General features: G+C 45.4%; 1 protein-coding gene across 4 annotated transcripts; it reads right to left on the minus strand.

The window, feature by feature from the left end:
- Nucleotides 1-774: 774 nt before the first annotated feature.
- On the minus strand, nucleotides 775-21,175 carry GOSR2 (golgi SNAP receptor complex member 2). Of its 4 annotated transcripts, none has more exons than XM_029212758.1 (6): nucleotides 21,083-21,104; nucleotides 12,597-12,657; nucleotides 10,874-10,982; nucleotides 9,736-9,868; nucleotides 7,116-7,256; nucleotides 775-4,000 (listed from the first exon to the last, which is right to left on the minus strand). In XM_029212758.1, exons 2-6 carry the CDS (start codon nucleotides 12,634-12,636, stop codon nucleotides 3,839-3,841), a joined length of 585 nt encoding a protein of 194 aa, XP_029068591.1. In that variant the 5' UTR covers nucleotides 12,637-12,657; nucleotides 21,083-21,104; the 3' UTR covers nucleotides 775-3,838. The 4 variants fall into 4 exon arrangements, with proteins under 4 accessions (XP_029068591.1, XP_029068592.1, XP_029068590.1 ...); XM_029212759.1 differs by lacking the exon at nucleotides 21,083-21,104 and adding an exon at nucleotides 21,000-21,017 and having other exon boundaries at nucleotides 12,597-12,661; XM_029212757.1 differs by lacking the exon at nucleotides 21,083-21,104 and adding an exon at nucleotides 13,668-14,764 and having other exon boundaries at nucleotides 12,597-12,661.
- Nucleotides 21,176-21,420: the final 245 nt, after the last annotated feature.

Below are 21,420 nucleotides of genomic sequence, written 5' to 3' on the forward strand. Positions count from 1 at the left end.
CTGGAATAAGTTATAAACAAATTAAGACTTTATTTTGGACTCGATAAGTTTTGCTCTTCACTCATATACGCTTTAGTTCGCATGTTTTCAAATGCTATAGTCTTTGATTAAAACAAAAGCCTCTGGGGCTTCCCTGGTGGCGCAGTGGTTGGGAGTCCGCCTGCCGATGCAGGGGACACGGGTTCGTGCCCCGGTCTGGGAAGATCCCACACGCCACGGAGCGGCTGGGCCCGTGAGCCATGGCCGCTGAGCCTGCGCGTCCGGAGCCTGTGCTCCGCAACAGAAGAGGCCACAATAGTGAGAGGCCCGCGTACCGCAAAAAAAACCCAAAAAACAAAAACAAAAAAACAAAAGCCTCTGTCTACCGCTTCCCTGGTGGCGCAGTGGTTAAGAATCTGCCTGCTAATGCAGGGGACAAGGGTTCGAGCCCTGGTCCAGGAAGATCCCACATGCTGCAGAGCAACTAAGCCCGTGTGCTACAACTACTAAGCCTGTGCTCTAGAGCCCGCAAGCAACAACTAGAGAACCCTCGTGCCGCAACTACTGAAGCCCACGCACCTAGAGCCCGTGCTCCGCAACGAGAAGCCACCACAATGAGAAGCCCGTGCACCACAACAAAGAGTAGCCCTCGCTCGCCGCAACTAGAGAAAGCCCGCATGCAGCAACAAAGACCCAACTCAGCCAAATATAAAATACCTAAATAAATGTGGAAAATAAATAAAAGACACACATCAGAATTACCTTAGAGACTTAAAAAATATTCTAATGCAGAAGGTCTGGGGTAGGCCGGAGGAATCCATAATTTTTAAAAAGTTTCCCAGCTACTGCTGAGGCAGCCAACCCACCCCTCGTCTCGGAACAGTGTTTCAGAATCTCTGGCCTGAGAGAAAAAAAGGGTCATTGGTTATGACGATGAATGTCAAATTCCTTTACAAAATGTAATTTTCTAAATAAAATAAACAGCAACTTTATTCAACTGATGTGTTTCAAAAACAATGAGTGTAAAGCCAAATTTGCAAATCAAACCCATTTAAACTCATCAGGGTAAAGGACAGGAAAAATCCCAGCAGCGAAGCTTTCTATAAAATGAAGACTCTCCTACTTACTTGCTCGTGGAGTTCAGCTTTTCTTAAGGTTATCACACCTGGAGTACACATCCACGGAATGAAGATTCTCCAAGTTCCTTGACAACCCACCTGTCTTAAACCACAATAGGTACACCAAAATCCTGTACAAGGTCGCAGAGGCAGCTCCTGGAGATTCTTGCACCTGAGAATTCACCCCAACTCCACTAGAGGGTGCTCCTTCCCTGGCCTGGAGACCCTGCCCTATACTCTGAGGACTGTGGAGACAAAGTGTGTTGCTCACAGAGCATTGAAAGCCAATGTGTGACAGGGAAGGGCAAGCACACGATGACACGAGGTGCCCCAGGGTCTCCAGACATACTGTGGCTGCTGTTCCTTAGCTCCAGGTGGTGAAGACCCACGAACTGCCCCCTCTATTTTTATTACAAAGTAGGGAGAATGGCTCTGAAGGTGCAGCACGAAGGAAGGCCTTACTTCCGGTTCGTCGAGGCCAACAATCACTAGAAAGGCAAGTGTGGAAACAGACTGGTGTACATTACAAATAGGTGTCACATCAGCCAACAGAGGGCAGAGGGTGGGGGGAGTTTCTGCCTCCCCAGAGTTCAAGTCCAAATGGCTTAGCTGCTCCTTGTACATCTTCTTCCAAAGTGCACTGTCTGGCAGGATCCTCAGGTGCCCAGGCTCAGAGCCAAGTCTGTGCAGTTTAAAAACCCATTTCATGCACTGCTAAGAGACCTGTGCTGGGTCCCTGGGATGGCAGGGGTGCTGGGTATGATGGAAATTTCCAACTGGGCCTCCCCAAAGTCAGAGCTAGTCTGAAGATGCTTCCACCCCTCTGTCCATCCACCAGGCCAATGTTTTCACTCTGGCAGAGCCTTCAATCCTTTTATGAAGGGATCAAAGATTCCCCTTTCCTTGGAAACCCAGGGCCCCTGTTTAGCCCAGACAAGTAAGAGCAACAGAGATCCTACCAAAAGTGTGAAATCAGTACCCAGGAAACTCATGTTAAAAATCTGTGACAGGGCTTCCCTGGTGGCGCAGTGGTTGAGAGTCTGCCTGCCGATGCAGGGGACGCGGGTTCGTGCCCCGGTCCGGGAGGATACCACATGCCACGGAGCGGCTGGGCCCGTGAGCCATGGCCGCTGAGCCTGCGCGTCCGGAGCCTGTGCTCCGCAGCGGGAGAGGCCACAACAGTGAGAGTCCCGCGTACAGCAAAAAAAACCAAAAAAACAAAACCTGTGACAATTAAGAATCATTCCCCCAAAAGGGATCTACGCCACAGATGTGCCTACAAAGACCAATACTGCTACAGAAACAGATTGGGGGGGGGTGGTAAAGAAGGAAGGTGGAAGAGAAAACACACAGAAAAGAGAAAGATGACAGAAGATAGTCCAAATGACAAGAAACAAAGACGGGAAGTAGGTAGGGCAAGACAGTCAAAGGTGGGGTTAATACTGACCAGGTTTACAGTTCCTCTGGGAAACTGTGAGTGTTATTTATGTCTTGCCATACTGAGCCTAGGGCTGGTAGGGCCTGTGACAGATGAAAAAATAGGCTAACCAGGTCTTTCTGGTACTTTCAGTGATTAGTATTCTTGAACAGACTGGCTTTACAATAAATCCCACAATACGCCGGGTACCGGTACAACCTTAATCTAGGGTTGGTCCGAGAAGGAGAAAGGTCCTGGTCCCTGAAAACAGAGTCTTACAAGGACATACACACCAGAGACGTCTCCAGGGTGACATGTGCCCACACTGGCTGGGCAGAACGGAGGCTTGGCTGGCAGTTGCTAATATATCTCAAGGAAGGGAAGAGAGCCAATTATTAATTAGAGACACTAAAACTAGAGATGAGACTGTAAAAGACAAATCACTAACCTCTGCTCACAGCTACCTGATAAGGGGCAAACGCCCACCAAAGCCTGGACACGGGTGCCAGGCTGCAGTCTTAAAAGCCAACCATTAACTACTGGGAAAAATATCGGTGACTAGGGTCTTCAGTTTCAAGACTGACCGTTCCCAGGGAGTTAACAGTGGCCTTACTTTAGAAAGGAGAAACACCCAACATCCGTGATGTGGAAAATCTTGCTATCAGCAACAGCGCCAATGCCTCTGTTTCCTCTAGGTAGCTGCTTCCGGGGAAGGACGACGAGTATTAGCAGTCAGTCATTGGCATGTCATTATTTTTTGGAGGGGTGTGGGGGAAGGTGGCTAGTAGCAAGAGCATGTGAACCCACCTACTGTAGTGGGTGCAGGAAAAGAAGGCCTCTTTCCCCTCCTCTCTTTGCTTCTGCTCTAGACTATCTACTAGGAGCCAGAAAGGCCAGTGGATGGCAAAGAGTGGACAGTCCTGTCTGCAAGCTCACCGTGAAAGCCTTCCTGGGTGCACATCAGCTATGAGGACAAAAACCACCAAGGCCATTCTCTCCCTCCCCTCTCCCTGGTCCTCCCTTACCCTTGCATCACTTCCTCCCCCAGTGAGAGTGACAGTGAGCATGAGAGAGAACAGACACTTCGTTCATTTCCTAAGCACTACATCTTGGTACCACGAGTTTCCCGTCCAAGACGTCACAAAAAACAGAGGTTTGAAACTCCCACCAGGTTGCAGGTCACAATTACTTCTGAGTGGTCTTCACAGTTAAGATGGGCACACATTTCAGAAGGCAGCCTCCGGGCCTCCCTCTCTTTGCACACTCACACTCACACACACTCTCACGCCGTGGGACCGTTGTTCAGCCACGGGGCCTGGCTGGCTCAGGTCAGGTACTGCACCACAAGGAACATGACCACACAGGTGAGCAGCATCCCACCGATCATGAAGTACTTGTCCTGGAAAGCTCGCTTCTCGATGAGCCGCATCACTGTGTTGGACAAGCCGAGCATATTGGCAATGTCGAGGAGCTTCTTCTGGGTCCCCTGGGACAGACAAGAAGCGGAAGAGAAACAAAGATCAACTCCTTCTACCAAGGATGGGTGAATGTCATCATGAGATGGGGCTTTACCAACAGACAGTCTCTTGGTCATGCCTAAAGCATACAAGAAGCAGCAGCCACCAGAAACAGATCACGCTCCTATGGCCAAATGACTTTTGGTCAAGGTTGTAGAGCAAAGCAAGGGGGAAAGGAAAGTCTTCCACAAATGTGCTGGAACAAATGGTGTATAATGAGTATCACATGTATGTATCATATACACACACGCACATATATGTCTGTATATAATACATATGTGTTAAAAAAGACCTTTGATTCATATTATACATAAAAATTAACTCGTTCATAGAATTAAACAAAAACGCTAAAACTATAATAAAGCTTCTAGAAGAAAACAGAAGAATGCCCCCAAACTGGAAACAATCCAGGTGTGTATCAACCAGAGGACGGATTAACAGTGTTCTGTGCACAACGGGATGCTGCTGGGCGATAAAAAGGACCTGATTACAACATGTAACAATATGAATGAGCCTGGAAAACACTCCTGAGAGGAAGAAGTCACACACAAAATCGTAATGTGAATACATTTACATTAAGTTCAATAACAGTCAAAACTAATAAATGGTGAAATCAATCAGAACAGTGGTTGCCTGGGGCAGGCGGAGGGAGCAGGGGTAGACTGACTGGGAAAGGGCACAAGGGATCTTTCAGGGGTGGTGAAAACGGTCTCTACCTTGACAGCAGTGTGAGTTACAAAGACGGATGTATGTATTTGTCAAAATTCAATGATCTGTACAAATAAGATCTGTATACCTCACCGTATGCACATTATACCTCCATTAAAAAAAGTTTTAAATTAGAATATTTTATATTGAAAAAAAGGCAACATCAAAAAACTTCTCTCTGCTCCCTGGCTCTAAAATGCTTGCTCTCAGCCTGTGTACTCTGTAGAGCAGAAACCGCAGGGATTCTGCTGAGTACAACGTATGGGTCTGTGTCCACGTTCATAAGAGAGTTTGAAGGGGGCAAGATGGAACCACAGAAACACAACTGGCAGACACCAACCCAAGGACCTACAACTCCTTATATGAATGTCACCACCCACCACCCAAAAGGGTATTTTATTCCTAAACCAACAGCCCAAACCACCCAGGCCACCCTTCCTCTCTGCTTTCTAATTTTCATTTTTAAGCACATTCAATTTCATATGAAGTAACAAATATAAATGAAAGCTGGGCAGACCACAACTTAACTTACACACATCACCGACTGCATCTGTATGACGGCATCTAACCTAGTGTTCTGCAACCATTTTTTAAGTGAACACAGTAACGAGCAACTGAGAGAAGGTGCAAGAGAGGTGAGAACACAAGGCATCACGGACAGGAGTTCAAGACCCACGCTCTGCCCAGACAATGATATACAAGCCTCACGGAGAGAGATCTCTCAGGTCAAACTTTATCTCTGCCAGAGACCAGAGACATGTTTTTCCCATAACAATGGTGGTATAAACTAGACTGTCACTAAAGACTCCGCTTAGCTCTGAAAGAGCAGATTATTTCATCACTCTGTGAAGTTCAAGTACCAAGCTTCGAAAATCACTTGAAAATTAACATAAATTTCAAAAATGTTATTCATTTTCCACCCCAAATCAAGGCCCGGTTCCTTCACGCTCCCTCCTATGTTCCTTTTAAATGGTTTGGGCAGAAACTTCCCTGACAGAAGTGGGGTAGGAGGCAGGTGGAGGGAACCAAGAGGCAAAAGACAGGTATAGCAGGCGTGCAGAGGAAACGGAATTAGAAACCTCTCATTCCAGCCCCTGACCGCCCACCAGACTTCCCGGCGCTTCACCTCTGGGGGCAGTGTTGGGGCAGAAGTTGCTTGGACTCCTCAGTGACACCAGACTTCGGGAAGAAGCTGACATGCGCTTTAACAATAAGCTCTGACCCGCAGCGGGTCAACTTGAGTGTGACATGGTGAGTCTCGTCCTAAAAGGGTTTTACTGTTTTTCTGAGATATGGGAAGGAGGCCAGCAGTTTTCTAAAGAAAGGGCGGATTAACCATCATGTATCAGTTTAGATTACTGCAGGTGGCTGTTCTGAAAGGGGGGCACCCACGGAGCTGTCAGAGACCACGCTTCCAGACCATCTGAAGCGCTGTGGCCATCAGCAAGAGATAAGTGTCACTCGCAGCTCGCCTGTCCTTCTCCTGGGTAAAGGTGGCAGGCGCTGCTCAGAAATGCACAGAAGTCCCATAGAGCTGACAGGCTCAACACGGTCCAACAAAAACTAAGATAAAGCTCACGCTTCCGAGTGACTGCTTCTCACAGCTCAGTGGCTGGGAGGGCTTCGTCCACTGGGGACCACACCCTGATAACAGACACAGCCCACACCCCATTATCCATCAGGGTTGACACAGGAAAAGGGCTGAGGCTGAAACATCATGACTGACATCAGAGGCTGTGTAATGTTTCTGTAAACCACTCCCAGGGGTTTTGAGTCTCAGCCAATGGGGCAGGGCTTCTAGGAATACCTGTTGCTAAAGAGAGAGTGAAGAGTCACTGGGGATCACCAGCCTGTGCTCTAGAAGGCACCCGCTGCTAGTCAACCAAGGCAGCCCTAAGACCCCCTTCAGTTGCTGCAGTACAGAGGTCTCGGCTATAAGGCCGTCCACCTGTGGGCGCGGGGTGGGTTGGGGGCGCCACACAGGAAAACCGAAAGAGAGCGAGAGGCCAAGTACAGCTGCGTCTTCCTTCTTGCGAGAGCGGATTCTGTAACAGAATTTCCCAGTCCATTACTGCTTCCTCTCATAGCAGCAGTCACTTTACATTAAGTTCAGGAAATGGAAAAAGACCTGGATACCAAGAGATGCCACATTATGGTTCATTGCAAACACAAGAAACACCTACTCGCAAAGGGAATCTGGCTCCTTTTGGACTCATAATAATTCAATTCCAACAGAAAGGAACCCAAACTCAAAGGCTCTGTCTATCACAGTATCACAATTTAGGGGTATGCGATCAAAAGGTAAACGCAGGTCCCACACTTTTGGATAAAGCCAAAACAAAAGGCCTTCTCCCTGTCCCCCAAGAGGGCCCCCACCTTCATGGTCAGTCTCTGGGCCCTCAGTCCCTCCAGAATACTGTGCCCGCCTCCAATGAGGTCATCCATGCCGTGGTGAATTTTCTGGAGGGAGGAGTTGAACTGCAGTGATTCATCCATTGGTATGGTGGTGTCGGAGTCCTGTGAAAGAAACGCAGGCGTTTGGTTACTCTGCTTGCTGGTCAGCTCCAGGGGCCCCACCACATCTGACCGCTCTGCCTCCTGGCCAAGGTCACGCCGGAAAAACAGCCAGAGGGAATGGTGCGAGAATCAGAGGAACTTAACAGAGAAGAAAAAGCAAAGATCTGGGGTGGCCTCTGTTCACTCAGAGGAAAAGGAATTCTCAGACTTATCACTCTGCAAGTGGGTTCCACCACACAAGTCTTGTTCATCCCTGCCTCCATATCATTCCCCCAACTTAGGAAAAACTCTATTCTTCTAAGACCTTGCTGGGCTTCTCCTAAAGGCTTTCTCTGACTCCTTGCTAACTAGCTTATTCCAAATGTTCCTTTACTTGGCTTTCCCTCAGTGCAGTGTTAAAGGTTTGCTTTTGTCCTCTGGCTATTTTATCTACAGCTTATCCCTCCAATTAGACAGACTGACCAAGGAGAGAAGAGACTGTTTTCTATTAAAGGCCTAACGGTGTTGAGGATGGGTCTATCCACCTGAGCAGGGAAGAAAAGTCTATAAAGAAACAAAGGGAGAAAAAACTAATACTGATCAAGTGCTTTCCACTCTGCATGCTCTTTACCCTAAGCTCACTTAACCCTCACTCTACCCTTACACAGTAGTTATGATATTATCCCTGTTTTAGATGAAGAAACGGAAACCCAGAGAGGTGGAATGACTTGTTCAAGAGTACGCAGAGCTGGTAAGACGTCCAGCGGGGCACGAATCCCAGTGCTGGGTGCAGAGCCTGCCCTCTTAACCATCCTGTAGGGAGAAAAGCAAGACCAATCCCAGGGCTCCACTTTTACACGGCAAGTGGGAAGGACACAGAAGCAGGGCACGACCAGCCACAGCACTGTCTTCTCTCCCACCTCCTGACCATTACAAACTCTTCTGCCAAGCGGTGCCACTTTTGCCACTTTCCATCATCATGAAGAGGTTAAAGCACCTTTTCTTGGCTGCTCAAGTTCACAATCATTTTTCATTCAGGTATACGTCCCCCCACCCTAACACGGGAGTTTCTCAGAGGTAGGAGTCATGGTTTTTAATTTACACACGCTTTACTCTCGGTACCTTAAACAGCATTCTGCATAAGCTGATGCTCTGTGGGTCAAGGCTCCAGTGTTTGAATCAATTAGAGACTTCTTTTCATTTATCTGACAAATATTTATTGAATGCCTTTTATATACAAATCTTTCTTACCCTCCCATCTGAAAAGGTATAGTTGATGGGCTGTTATCTCTCAGAAAAATGTATTATACCTCCCGATCGTAGAAAGACCAGGAAGAAGTTCATTCGGCCAATCAGTTTTTATTAAGGGCCCAGTGTATGCACAGCATCACACTAGGCTGGTAAGAAACAAAATAATTCTGAGCCATCATCCATGGCCTAAAAAGGCTGGAATAACCAATGCCACCACCTTTTCATGTGTTGTACAGTTCTCTACTCTTTTGAAAGGCAGCTCTGCTTACCATTATACCACCAACACATGTTCATCGAACTTCTGAAGTGTTAATCACGGTTACCTGACTGCTTGCGCTAGAGAAACCAAACTACATAGGCACATTATGAAGCACCTGGGGACATTATTCCAAGTGTGGACACAGCAAAGAGAGTTAAACGTCTGCAAAGCGGGAGCTGATCTGAATTCTGATGATAGGCTTAGAAAGCTAAGATCTCTTTAGAAAATGAAACTCTCTGTAAAAACAAACAAAACAAACAAGCAACTCTCCCCCCCCCCCACACCAAGACCCACCTAATTTGGTGGAATACATTATGCAGGACACGACAAAGGCCAGTATGTTCTACAGCCATGTGTGGGAAATGATCCTCTTGAGACCAAAGGACACGGACAAGGGTGTTCTAAGAAATCCAACGTGCAAACCAAGAGGCCACTTTCAAACAGGCTCGAGTCAAGCAATCCCGCTAAAATGAAATATCTGTTAACAAATCCCTCCAAACTGCCGCTCAGACTAGGGGCAAAAACATTTTAATGCATCTGACACTGGAACCACACACACACACACACACACCCCACACACACCACAACCCCCCCCTCCATGGCAACTGCCTGAAGGCAGCTTTGAAACGCTGCCCTCACTGCAAACAGCCTGAGCTCTAATCACCTGTCTCGATCTGGTCAGGAAAACATTTCCACCATGTGAATGTCCACCTCTCTGCATCGGACCAGTCAAACCAGGTAATTTTCACCTCTGCTCGTTCCCTCAATTTAACTGCTTCCTCTTCAGGTTTTTGTGACAGAGAAAGAGATTCCCTGCTTAGGTCTAGTCTCTGTGGCAACGCACAAAGTCTGCCGTCACTTCCGGTTGCTCTCCTCCTGTCCGATCAGTCTGCTTCTGACACCCCCTAAAAGACCGCCGCTCAGAGCCCTGAGCTGCAGCTCCCACAGGCTGTCGAGTTCCCGCAGATCCCACCCAGGAGCCTGGCTTACATTAGTGGTGAAGGTGCGGGACAGAAGCTCTTCTCGCTGTCTTTCCTGCTGCTCATTTGCGTATCGCTGATGCTGGAAGTTTCGCAGAGCAGTCTGCAGGTGCTGGACATCATACTTTAACTGGTCGACACGACTAGAATTGACAGAGAGATTAAATTCCAGGAGTCCAGAGCAGCAATGATTGGAGGTAGCCAGGCTTTGTCTTCAGGAAAAAAGACATTTCCTTACTTCCCCCTACACTACTCCATGCCATCCATCCCCCACAAGTAATCTGATTTTGATCAATGATGTTGAAAGTAAAGAAGGAGCTTGTGGTTAGAGCAGGGTGGTAGCACATGAGATTCCAGCAGCTTTACTTAAGTATCTGCTGGCCTCTGATTCTGGATGCATGACAGGGAACAGGTGACAGGAAGCAGGTTTGATGACCTCTTCCTGACCTTCTAGGGGTTATATCACTCTCCTGGAAGAAGCCCAAGGGCATCTTTGGAGTAAAGCATCAACGAAGTTTCATAAAACTTTTGGGAGCAGGGGCTGGGGTAGAGATGGTGAGGGTGATTTCATTTTAATTTCATGGGGGTGTATCAAACATTAGATCAGTATTTCATTATAAATACACCGACTGGAGTGATTAAGAGCAAGGTATTTCAACCCAAGAATGTAGTGGGAACCAAAGAGCAGACTGAAACTCCCCGGTAGCATTAGGTTTCAAGTGGCCATGGGTCTGGTCAGAAAAACAGTACTGGGGGCAAAATTTCTAAATGACACCAACGAGAAAAGGAGACATGAGGCTTCTGAGCCACTAACCTGACAGGCTTTTTATTCCTTTTTTTAAAAAAATTGAAGTATAGTTGATATACAATATGATATAAGTTACAGGTATACAATATGGTGATTCACAAGTTTTAAAGGTTATACTCCATTCACAGTTATCATAAAACACTGGCTCTATTCCCCGTGTTATACAACACAGGCTTTTTACTCCGAGGGGGTACCAATCAAACAGAATTGTGCTCTTTATGGGACTTTATCTTTTCATAGTCTCAGTTTTTCAATGTATAAATGGGATTTTCAGAATATGTGATGGCCTCCCCTGGGAGAAAGGCCTGCTGTGATAGGCCTGGGGTGTCAGAGTACTCACAGTTTGGCATTCTGTCTTTTGTTAGGAGGCTCCTTGCTGGACAAGATCTCCAGACGCTCTAGATGGCTGAATACCTGGTCTATGCTTGCTTGGATTTCGTTTTCTACTACTGCATAAAAGAGAAAAAAGAATAATTACTGGAAAAATAATAAATACAGTCATTTACCTTATCCCTTTCGATAAACAGTTAAAATGACCTCTTTTCCATTTCTAATCATGTACCAACGAGATTGCTGGGAAGGCAAACAGAGTCAAAGAATAACTGCTGGAAGAATAATAATAACAGTGAACTTAAATTGGAAGAAATCAAACGTATCTTTTTTCTATATCAAATGGACTCAAAAATATGTATTTCAAAAGGAGAAAAATGCATACACTAATGATGGGGAAAAAATTCAAATTATAGTAAGTGACTGTAAACGTTTCAAAAATATATATATATATATAGCTGTTAATGCCATAACAATGCCAATTTTTTAAAAAGCTGAAGATACATCTGTAGAAATAAATTTCCTGCCTTTAGAAAATAAAATGAACATTTAAAGATTGTCCAAATAAATATTTTAAGCAAAATGTAATATTTTCTGATACAAAGTGAGGCCTCTTTTCATTTGAGATTATTTTCAGACATGGGTTATAAATATCTCGTAGAAAGACTGCCAACTGAACTCCCCACAGAACATAATGAGGTTAAAAAAAAAAAAAGAAAGCTCAAAGGGAAAGATTTAGTATGTAAAACATAGAGAAGAGTTCCCTTAAGAATGGGCAGACTGATGTTGGAGTCCCCAGAATAGACCGAATATCAACAGGAAAGAATCCACAGAGGTAACGATATGATAAATACAGTCATTTACCTTATCCCTTTCGATAAACAGTCAAAATGACCACTTTTCCATTTCTAATCATGTACCAACGAGATTGCTGGGAAGGCAAACAAAGTGAACGGACAGAAGCAGCTGAACTGCGCAGAAGAAGGCGTCCAGACTGCCTCCTGCCCGAAACAGAAACGACAGCAGAGACAGAAATGTCACCTTCCTAGGGGAGCCCACAGCTAACGAGCACGGCTCAGAACAAGGTGTGGCACAAGACCAAGAGACCAGGTGCTTTTGGAGCTGCAGAAAGCGGACGTGAGAAAACAGGAGAAATGGGCACGGCGCCAGCCAGGAGTGAGAGGAGGGGACCGCATCTGCAGTGGGTGGGGGATCAGCAATGCCTGTGTGACCGACTCAGAAAAATGACCTTTTCTTTCAACAGAGAAGAAACGAAAACACAGAAAGCAGCACTCTTCTAAAAGGAAATCACGGTGTGGGAACTAAACCAATTAATACTGCTCATCGTTTCTGAATAATCCGCCTAAAAAGCCACAGTTCTCAGCTCAGAAGAAATGGCCAATTCCAGTTAAACATCTCTGAATTTTTATGGACCACATTCCTCTACAGACTAGGTAATGAGATTAAGACAGATGGAGGAGAGGACTTCCATTCCCATAGGGCCATGTCAGGTTGAGTGGAGGGGTAATGGGGGATAAGACTTGTGGGATTCCGAAGGGCACAATCAGGGAAATCAGTGACTTTGCCATAGGGTTTTTCTGTCCACCCTAACAACAGAACTCATTCCATGCTGAATCATTAAGCCCCTGAGGCAGAAACGCAGTCAGGAAACCCAGCCCATTAGCACCGTGTCATCAGAGAAAGGACTCTGGTCTCCATAGTTAATTACTCACAGTGCAGAGACTGCTTGTCGGCCGTCTCCAGGCGTCCCATGTGAGACTGGATCTCGTGGACCTGCCTATCAAAGGAAGAGGGAGGAAATGAGTGAGACAGGAGTAATCAACAGCGCTTCGGTCAGGAAAGACAAATTTTCTAATGCCAACATCTAACTGATTTAAATTGACAGTATCGCTGAACTGTAAAATTTGTATGTGGCACTTCAGGTCACATGTTTTGGCACGGTTTCTAACATTTTAACATTAATATTAATAATAATACTGACAGGCAGCATTTAGTGAGTGCTTACTGCATCTGACACATTCTGCAAAGTCAATAACCCTATGAGGAAAGTACTATTATCATCCTCATTTTGTAAATAAGACAACCGAAGCCCAGAAAGGTTATGTAACTTGTTCAAGGTCACACACCAAGTGATAGACCTCGATCTGGACGCAGCCAATCCCACTCTCTGTTCTTTGACCCAATGTGCTGAGCACTGGTCTGTACTAGGGAGAGTCAAAGGGCAAGAGAGATATAATCCTTGTCCTTGAGAAACAGTGTAATTAGGAAGGACAGGCCAGATAGACATGCAAAGTCCCAAGAAGATTTAAGAGAACACTAACACATAGAAGTGTAAACAAAAAGAAAGCTGAGGAGCTACACGCAGCAGTGCTAAGCAAAGGCAATGAACAGAAGAGTGAGCTGGGGAAAGCTTTGTGGGTGAAGGGAGTTCTCAACATCATTTTGAAGAAGACAGACGTGATTTGGTGAAGGAAGATGTGGAGAAAATGACATGCAAAAAGGCCTGCAAGGCACATCACGTGCGTTACCAGCAGGCTGGCCCGCCTGAGGGTTGGGGTCAGAGGGAAGAAGGGGATGAGGGATTAGCTGGAGGAAACCATTAGAGGAAGGCCCTGAAAGATACGGATCTCCTGTTTGGTCAACATCTTTCCCTGGCAATATGAGGAGACTGCCATCTCACTTGGAAACGCCAACACTGCACCCAGAACCTCTGGCATGGTCCCGGACATCAGGCCCCAGAGCATCTTTTGGAGGCTCCCCGGGGATTGGGCAAGGTCACCTACCCGCTGAGCCCTTCCGAGCCGTCCTCTGTGATCAGTCCTGGGGATACTGTTTATCCTACTCCAACAACCGCCTCCTGGTGCCTCTGGTCTCTCCACGTGAGAGCCACATGAGAGGGACCTGTGAGCTCTTCCATCATCACCAACCCTTGAGGGAAAGGTCAGCAACCATCCTCCACCGTGAGCACCACAAACTGTGACCCCAAATTTACCAATGTGAGCCAGGAGCCCAAATTTCATTTGAACTTGCCTCTAGTCTTTTCCAGGGTGTCCCTGTGGCCTCTAAACATGACCCATGGCCCCAGAAGCAAGAGCAGCTCTCTAACGACTCTCAGAGCGCTCCTGGGCAAGACCCATGGTCCTGAGAGGCACCAGGAAATCACTCCTAGAACCTGCTACTTCAGGAAGGCAAGTCTGGATGCTTCAGAATGGAGGCATGTGGAGATATGGAGGCAGATGTAGAAAGGCAGCTTGAAGAAACCAACATCTGGATCAGGGCAACTGTGAAAACAGCCAGAGAGGACTGGATGGCAATGCTGAGATGGAAAAGAGAACTAGGACTTCCCTGAAGGCCTGGATGTGGGCAGTGAGGTAAACTTCTAATGGCAGTGGGAAAAGAATGGACTACGATAAGTGCTGATGGCTCAGCTCGTTATCCACATGGAAAAAAGACACCTCATGCAATAGTACACAAAGATAAACTCAAGATGGTTTAAAGCCTAAATGTAAAAAGTGAGGCTTTAGAACTTTCCGAAGAAAATATAGGCATGCATATTATGACTTCAGGTTAAAGAAGGATTTCTTAAACAAGACAAAAACCAAAACTACCCCCAAAACCCCACAAACCACAAAAGAAAAGACTGATAGATCTGGCTACATTAAAACAAAACCCTTTTTACACCAAAGGCACAATTTACAAAAAAAAAGACAGGCAGAGACTGGAAGATACCTGCAGCAGGGAACAAGGGAATAGTATTCAGAATGTATAAGGAACTGCTACAAATCAATAGGAAAAGTCAAACAAAGCAATTTTTAAAATGGGCAAAGGGCAACTGACAGAAAAGGAAACCCAAATGGCCAATAAATATATGAAGAGACTCTCTTCTAGTAATCAGGAAAATGCAAATTAAAAACAATGACATCATGGTGGTGCAGTGGTTAAGAATCCACCTGTCAATGCGGGGGACACGGGTTCGAGCCCTGGTCCAGGAAGATCCCACATGCCACAGAGCAGCTAAGCCCATGTGCCACAACTACTGAAGCCCGCGCTCTGCAACAAGAAAAGCCACTGCAATGAGAAACCCGTGCACCGCAACGAAGAGTAGCTCTCGCGCAACTAGAGAAAAGCCCGCGCGCAGCAACAAAGACCCAACACCATCAAAAATAAACAAAATAAATAAATTTATTTTAAAAAATAATAAACAATGACATCATATTTCTCCCATTAGATTGACAAATATTTTAAACTTTAAAGATGAGGGACTCATAGCAGGCAAAACCATGGTCCCCATGGTCCCTAATGGTTTCCTCCAGCTAATCCCTCATCCCCCAAGGGATCCTGGGAAGACTTCCAGGTTCCACCAAAGGACTGCCTTTGGCTCTGTGTTTTGCTCAGCGTTTTTTAAAAATCAACGTTTGAGGGCTTCCCTGGTGGCGCAGTGGTTGAGAGTCTGCCTGCCAATGCAGGGGACACGGGTTCGGGCCCTAGTCTGGGAGGATCCCACATGCCTCGGAGCAGCTGGGCCCGTGAGCCACAGCTACTGAGCCTGCGCGTCTGGAGCCTGTGCTCCGCAACAAGAGAGGCCATGACAGTGAGAGGCCCGCGCACCACGATGAAGAGTGGCCCCCACACGCCGCAACTAGAGAAAGCCCTCGCACAGAAACAAAGACCCAACACAGCCAAAAATAAATTAATTAATTAATTAACTTTTAAAAATCAACGTTTGATTATGAAATTTGCACATGATTCTGTGCTCTAGTGAGTGCTTAGGATATTGTACCACAAAACAAATATTAACATTTTTCATTTAGGCTAAAGTAGTAAGATGAATTTGTCAGGGATAAAACACATTTTGTGTAAAACAGATAGCTAGTGGGAAGCAGCCACATAGCACAGGGAGATCAGCTCGGTGGTTTGTGACCACCTAGAGGGGTGGGATAGGGAGGGTGGGAGGGAGGGAGACGCAAGAGGGAGGAGATATGGGAACATATGTACATGTATAACTGATTCACTTTGTTATACAGCAGAAACTAACACATCACTGTAAAGCAATTATACTCCAATAAAGATGTTAAAGAAAAAACCCCACACATTTTGACTTGAGGTTAAAAAAAAAAGTCAAATGCACAATATAGACTGGCATTCAACTTTGGGAGCCATCTGCTAAAGGAACCCTACCAATTAAAGGTTTCTCCCAATGGAAGATGAACAGGACGGCTGGAAAAGAGTTTAGAAGTCAAGTTATGAAGAGGAATGGTCAAAAGAGCTAGTGATAATGATCCTCTGAGAAAAGAAAAGAAAAAACTAAACTAAAATGGGGCAGCTGGGGCTCTTCAAGTAGCTGGAGATGACATACAGAAAGAGGAGTGGGCTTGTTCTCTGTTTCTGCTCCTCAAGGGAGACCCAGAACCAAAAGGTACAAATTTCAAGATGACAGATTTCAGCTCAACCCCAGGAAAAATGAGAACAATTACAAACTCTCTCTTCAAGAATAGGGGGAAAAAAAGAGCTCCGGCATGTTTAAACACAGAGTACATGAACTACCTTGAGTTTATAAAGGGTCTTCCCAACCAAAGTGAGTTGGAATGGAAGATCCTGCCAGTCACTTTCAATTCCGAAATTCTACGATGACAGCAGGAGAGATGATGCCCATACCCACAAAACCCTATAACCACTCTTCAGCTGGCTTTTACAGCTTTCTAAGCTACAATGGATAAACTTTAAATTGCAGGGAAACGTTACTGACTTTTTCCATCCAATCTCTATTTGCTATGAATGAACTGAAAAAGTTAGAGCCAATAAAGCGATACAATCTCTACATGTCATGCCCGAGAGGAAATAAATGCAAAACAACAAAGCAAGCATGAATGGCATGGTGGGAACTGCCGTGCCGAGTGGCAGATCTGTTTTATACTGAACTGGGAATTCGGACACACATTTGAAGCCAATACGGAACAGCTGCTACACAAGCATGACTTGGGAGTGTGGACACTAGAAATCAGAAGTCCTAGCCCTGCCTAGCATGGGGTCCATGGTGGGCTTGGGTGAAAACATAACCAAGCAGAGACCTAGTAGCAAATAAGCAAGGGTCACTGTTGCTGATTAAAAAAAAAAAAAAAAAAAAAGTCTGTAGAAGATCTAGGAAGAATTTTAAAACAGAATTGTTTTTTAAAAGTCCATGGAACTACCCCAGCCCCATCATATACACCCACTTTGCACCCATGCTGCCTCTGACCAACTTGAGCAGGAAACAGGGTTTTGGAGTAAAAAGATCTGAGATGACGTTCTAGTGCCACTGTGCAGTAGCTGAGGGACACTGAACAAGTCATTTAATTCCTTGGTGCCTCGGTGTTCTCAACTGTAAAACGGGGTACTGATAATCATAATTATTTAAAGCGTAGATCCAAATGCAATATGGAACTGCTGTGTAACCCATACAGCACCATACAGAAGTTTGTTGTTTTTACTCAGCTTTGCTTAAAAGTAGTGGGAACCATCTGGGCATTTTCACTCACCCACTTTGCCTCTACTATATTTAGCCTCTCATCAGAAGGGAAAATCAAAAAAAGGAAAAGCTGGTTTTGAGATAAGGTAGCAGTCTTTAAACCCAGCTGTTCATCAAAATCACCTGGAGAGCTTGTTAAAAATAGAGCTTCTTGTGCTCCAAACCTATTGAATCAGAATCTCTAGTGATAATAAGGTCCAGGGCACTGAATGATCCTGGACAAATATGGGCACCTTTCCAAGCACTGGGATCTCAAAAATAGAAGCCTGGCTATTAGCTCCTCTATAAAGTTCATCCTAACACAGTATTATTTAAGTGCAAAATGTTTAACCTGTTTTTCATCTTTTTTCTTTTCATTCATTGTTCAGGTAGTTCAGGCGTTTTCAAGATACACACTTTAAAATGTTGATCTAATTTCAATGTACTTTCAGGGACGTGGCAAGAGATAACTACAAATTGGGTTCAAAGTTCCAGTAAAATTAATACTTTCAGTTACTGTTGTGTCCGTTCAGCTGCAATCACTAATTTCTGCAGCTGCAAAAGTTAACTGCTGATGCGCACAGGATTCTGTGTGTTTCCTGTTAAAGACACTCAATCACCAGTATTATGGAGCTGAAAGGAGCCTTACAGTTTAATCAGCCCCAAACCTTCATTTCACAGATGAGGAAAACAAGGTGAAGAGGTCTAGAACCAGAATCCGCAGTCCTGGTTCAGTCCTTGAGGGGAAAGGAGGCAGATCAGAATATACTGCAGCGAGAAACAAGGTAAACTCCCTAAGGGCAGGGCTGTACAGTTAGCACTGGGAATGGTGCCTGACACAAAGCAGGTGCTAAATAAATGAATGAATGAACCACTGCATAGTAGAAGGCCTAGCAGTGCTTGGCCAGATCTTGCCCCTTGTCTGTTTTTGTAATAAAGTTTTATTGGAATACAGTCACATCCATTTGTTTACATATTGTCTTACAGCTGCTTGCCCACTATAATAGCAGAGTTGAGCAGCTGCTACAGAGACCGTACGGCCTGTAAGGCCTGTAGTATTTACTATCTGGCTCTTGACAGAAAGAGTTGGCAAGCTCTGCTATAGACTCTAAGGGTCTCCAGAGTTTGAGGGTAAATCACTGGAGGCCTGCAGAGGTAAGCAGTTCATCTACACTCCACAAATCTTGTTTGGGACACCGTTGAGTATTGCTCCTCTAAGTTTACATAGAATTGAGCTTCCTAGTTTACTATGTGATCAGCTACCTGCTGCAATGATAACAGGTAGTCTGAGACTCTGTGAACAAAATTATTCTTAAAAATAAACTGGGTCGTGGCCTCCTTAGCAACATCCTTTAACCAAATTAACTAACCAGATGAGACTGTACATCACAGATCAACTTCAAAGCACTACTCAGTCCATTGAGCCTTATTATTATAAAAGATCTGCCCTTTCTTAATAACATGAGCATAATTTCCTGTTTCATTCCTTTTCCAACTGACTCTCAGATCTAGTTTTTAAAGTTCCTTCCTATAATTATTATATGAGAATAGGGCTCCCCAGTGTAAGACCAATTCTGTCATTTCAATACTATTACAAAGTAGGCTCTACATTTTCACCCACCCAAACCAAACACTTAATCAATAAAGTAAAAAGAAAGAAAAGTATAAAATGAAACAGTAACTTAATGAAACATAAACTTAGAAAATGAAACAATAACTGGATCATCTTCCTCTTATTCTAATGCTCCAAAGTATTGCTTTTGTTGTGAATTCATTAGAGAGGTGGGTCCCCATTTTCTTTCTTTCCCAGGCCCTGGAGGTGTGATTTTAAGTGTTTTCATCAGCACAAAACTACAGCATATATTTGAAAGTTGTTAGAATAGGATAGGTATAGGCATACACTCCAAAAAAATTGAAAACAGAGACTCAAACAGATATTTGTATACCAATGTTCTCAGCAGTATTATTGACAACAGCCAGAAGGTGGAAACAACCCAAGTGTCCATCAGTAGATGAATGGATAACGAAACGTGGTGTGTGTGTGTGTGTGTGCGTGTGTGTATCCACAAAAGAATATTATTCAGCCATAAAAAGGAACGATGTTCTGATACACACTATGACATACATGAACCTTGGAAACATTACGCTAAATGAAATAAGCCAAATATTATATTATTCAACTTATATGAGATATACAGAATTGGCAAATTCAGAAACAGAAAGCAGAACAGGTTACCAGGGGCTTGGGGAAGAATGGGGAGGTACTGCTTAATGGGTACATGAGTTTCTGATTGGGATAATGAAAAAGTTCTTGAAATGGATAATGTTGATGGTTACACGACACTGTGAATGTACTTAATGTCACTGAACTGTACACTTAGAAATGATTATAGGGACTTCCCTGGTGGCGCAGTGGTTAAGAACCCGCCTGCCAATGCAGGGGACATGGGTTTGAGCCTTGGTTGGGGAAGATCCCACATGCTGCGGAACAACTAAGCCCATGTGCCACAACTACTGAGCCTGTGCTCTAGAGCCCCCGAGCCACAACTACTGAGCCCGTGTGCCACAACTACTGAAGCCCGCACACCTAAAGCCCGAGCTCCGCAACAAAAAGAAGCCACCGCAAGGAGAAGCCCGCACACCACAACGAAGAGTAGCCCCACTCACCACAACTAGAGAAAGCCCGTGTGCAGCAACGAGGACCCAATGCAGCCATACATACATACATAAATAAATAAAATATAAAAAAGAAATGATTATAATTTTAAATGGTAAACTAAATGATACTGGTAACAATTAAAAATTAAATGGTTAACTTTAAAATGGTAAATTTTTACGTTAATGCATGTCTGACCACAATGAAAGATAAATCATCCCCGCAAATACGATAGGTATGATCTTGTTTCCATATTCAATTACACATTTCAGCAAGTTCCAAAAATGCAGGACAATATGAATAAAGGACACTACCAAGGAATTTAAGTTATGAGACGCTAAACCAAAATTCAATTTCCTTAAAGGTAACCTGTAACCAGATATGAATAACAAGTACCGTATAATACTGAATGCTATCTGAGCAATTTCTTTGTATTATAAAAATAGTCTTTAGTATAAACCAAAATCAGAATAAAAGAAAAAAATCACAGTGTAGAAGCAACAAGTTTTGAGTCAAAGAGTAGGGACTAACATCATTTAGGAGCTGTGAGCTATTAATTAAACCTTTTCTGACGACCTTATCCCAGTGATGGATCCTTCTAAATTACTTAACTAGATCCTGCTGGTACTGCTCATTTACCTTCCACCTCATTGTGCCACACATTAGACCTTTTTTCGTACACGTCCTGACTCTCCAACTAGTAAACTCCTCTGTGCCGGGGCCCTGAGTCCGCACCAGCTCTACCAAATCGGACCATAGAGTTGGCAGGTGCTGGACAAAGTGCGACTTCCCCTTCACCTAGTCTACCCAGCGGGCAGTCATGGCCTCCAAGGTCCCCGGAGGCATTCGGCCCAATGTCCTCGGGCACCAGGTCGGACCCTCCGGCCTCCGCTACCTGGGCATCCCGCCAAAGACTGAGCACTTCCGAGCTGCTCCCCCCTGAAGCGCCCGGACGGAAGGACTCGGCCTCCATACCGGCGGACGCCCGAGGCCCCAGCCAGGGGGCAGGCCTCGCCCAGCCTGGCTTTGCCCCAGCCCGTGCCCGACTCGTCCCTCACTTGTGCGTTTGCTGGTACAGCGGCTCCATGTTGCCGGCCCCGCCGGGTCCCGCGCTGGCTTCCACAGAACACGTACTCACAGCCCCACTTCCGGCTTCCGGCTTCCGGCTTCCGGTCTCAGGACCCTCCCTTACCTGCCGGCTAGGGCTGCCCCAACGCGCGCCCTACTGGTGGTGACTGCGAGAAAGGAGAAGGGAAACGAGTAAAGGGGCCTGAGAAGAAGGCTAAGTGGAGTCAGAGGTTCTGCCTCAGACGGGGGACGAGGAAGCCTAGGTTTTGGCCGGAGGCCGTCTCCAGCATTGAGTTAGGCATTGGTAAGGGCAGTCGCAAGGTACCGA

The sequence above is a fragment of the Monodon monoceros genome, unplaced genomic scaffold, assembly GCF_005190385.1.
Source record: "Monodon monoceros isolate NGI ecotype Baffin Bay Population unplaced genomic scaffold, NGI_Narwhal_1 Super_Scaffold_9, whole genome shotgun sequence".
In the NCBI taxonomy this organism is placed as follows: Eukaryota; Metazoa; Chordata; class Mammalia; order Artiodactyla; family Monodontidae; genus Monodon; species Monodon monoceros.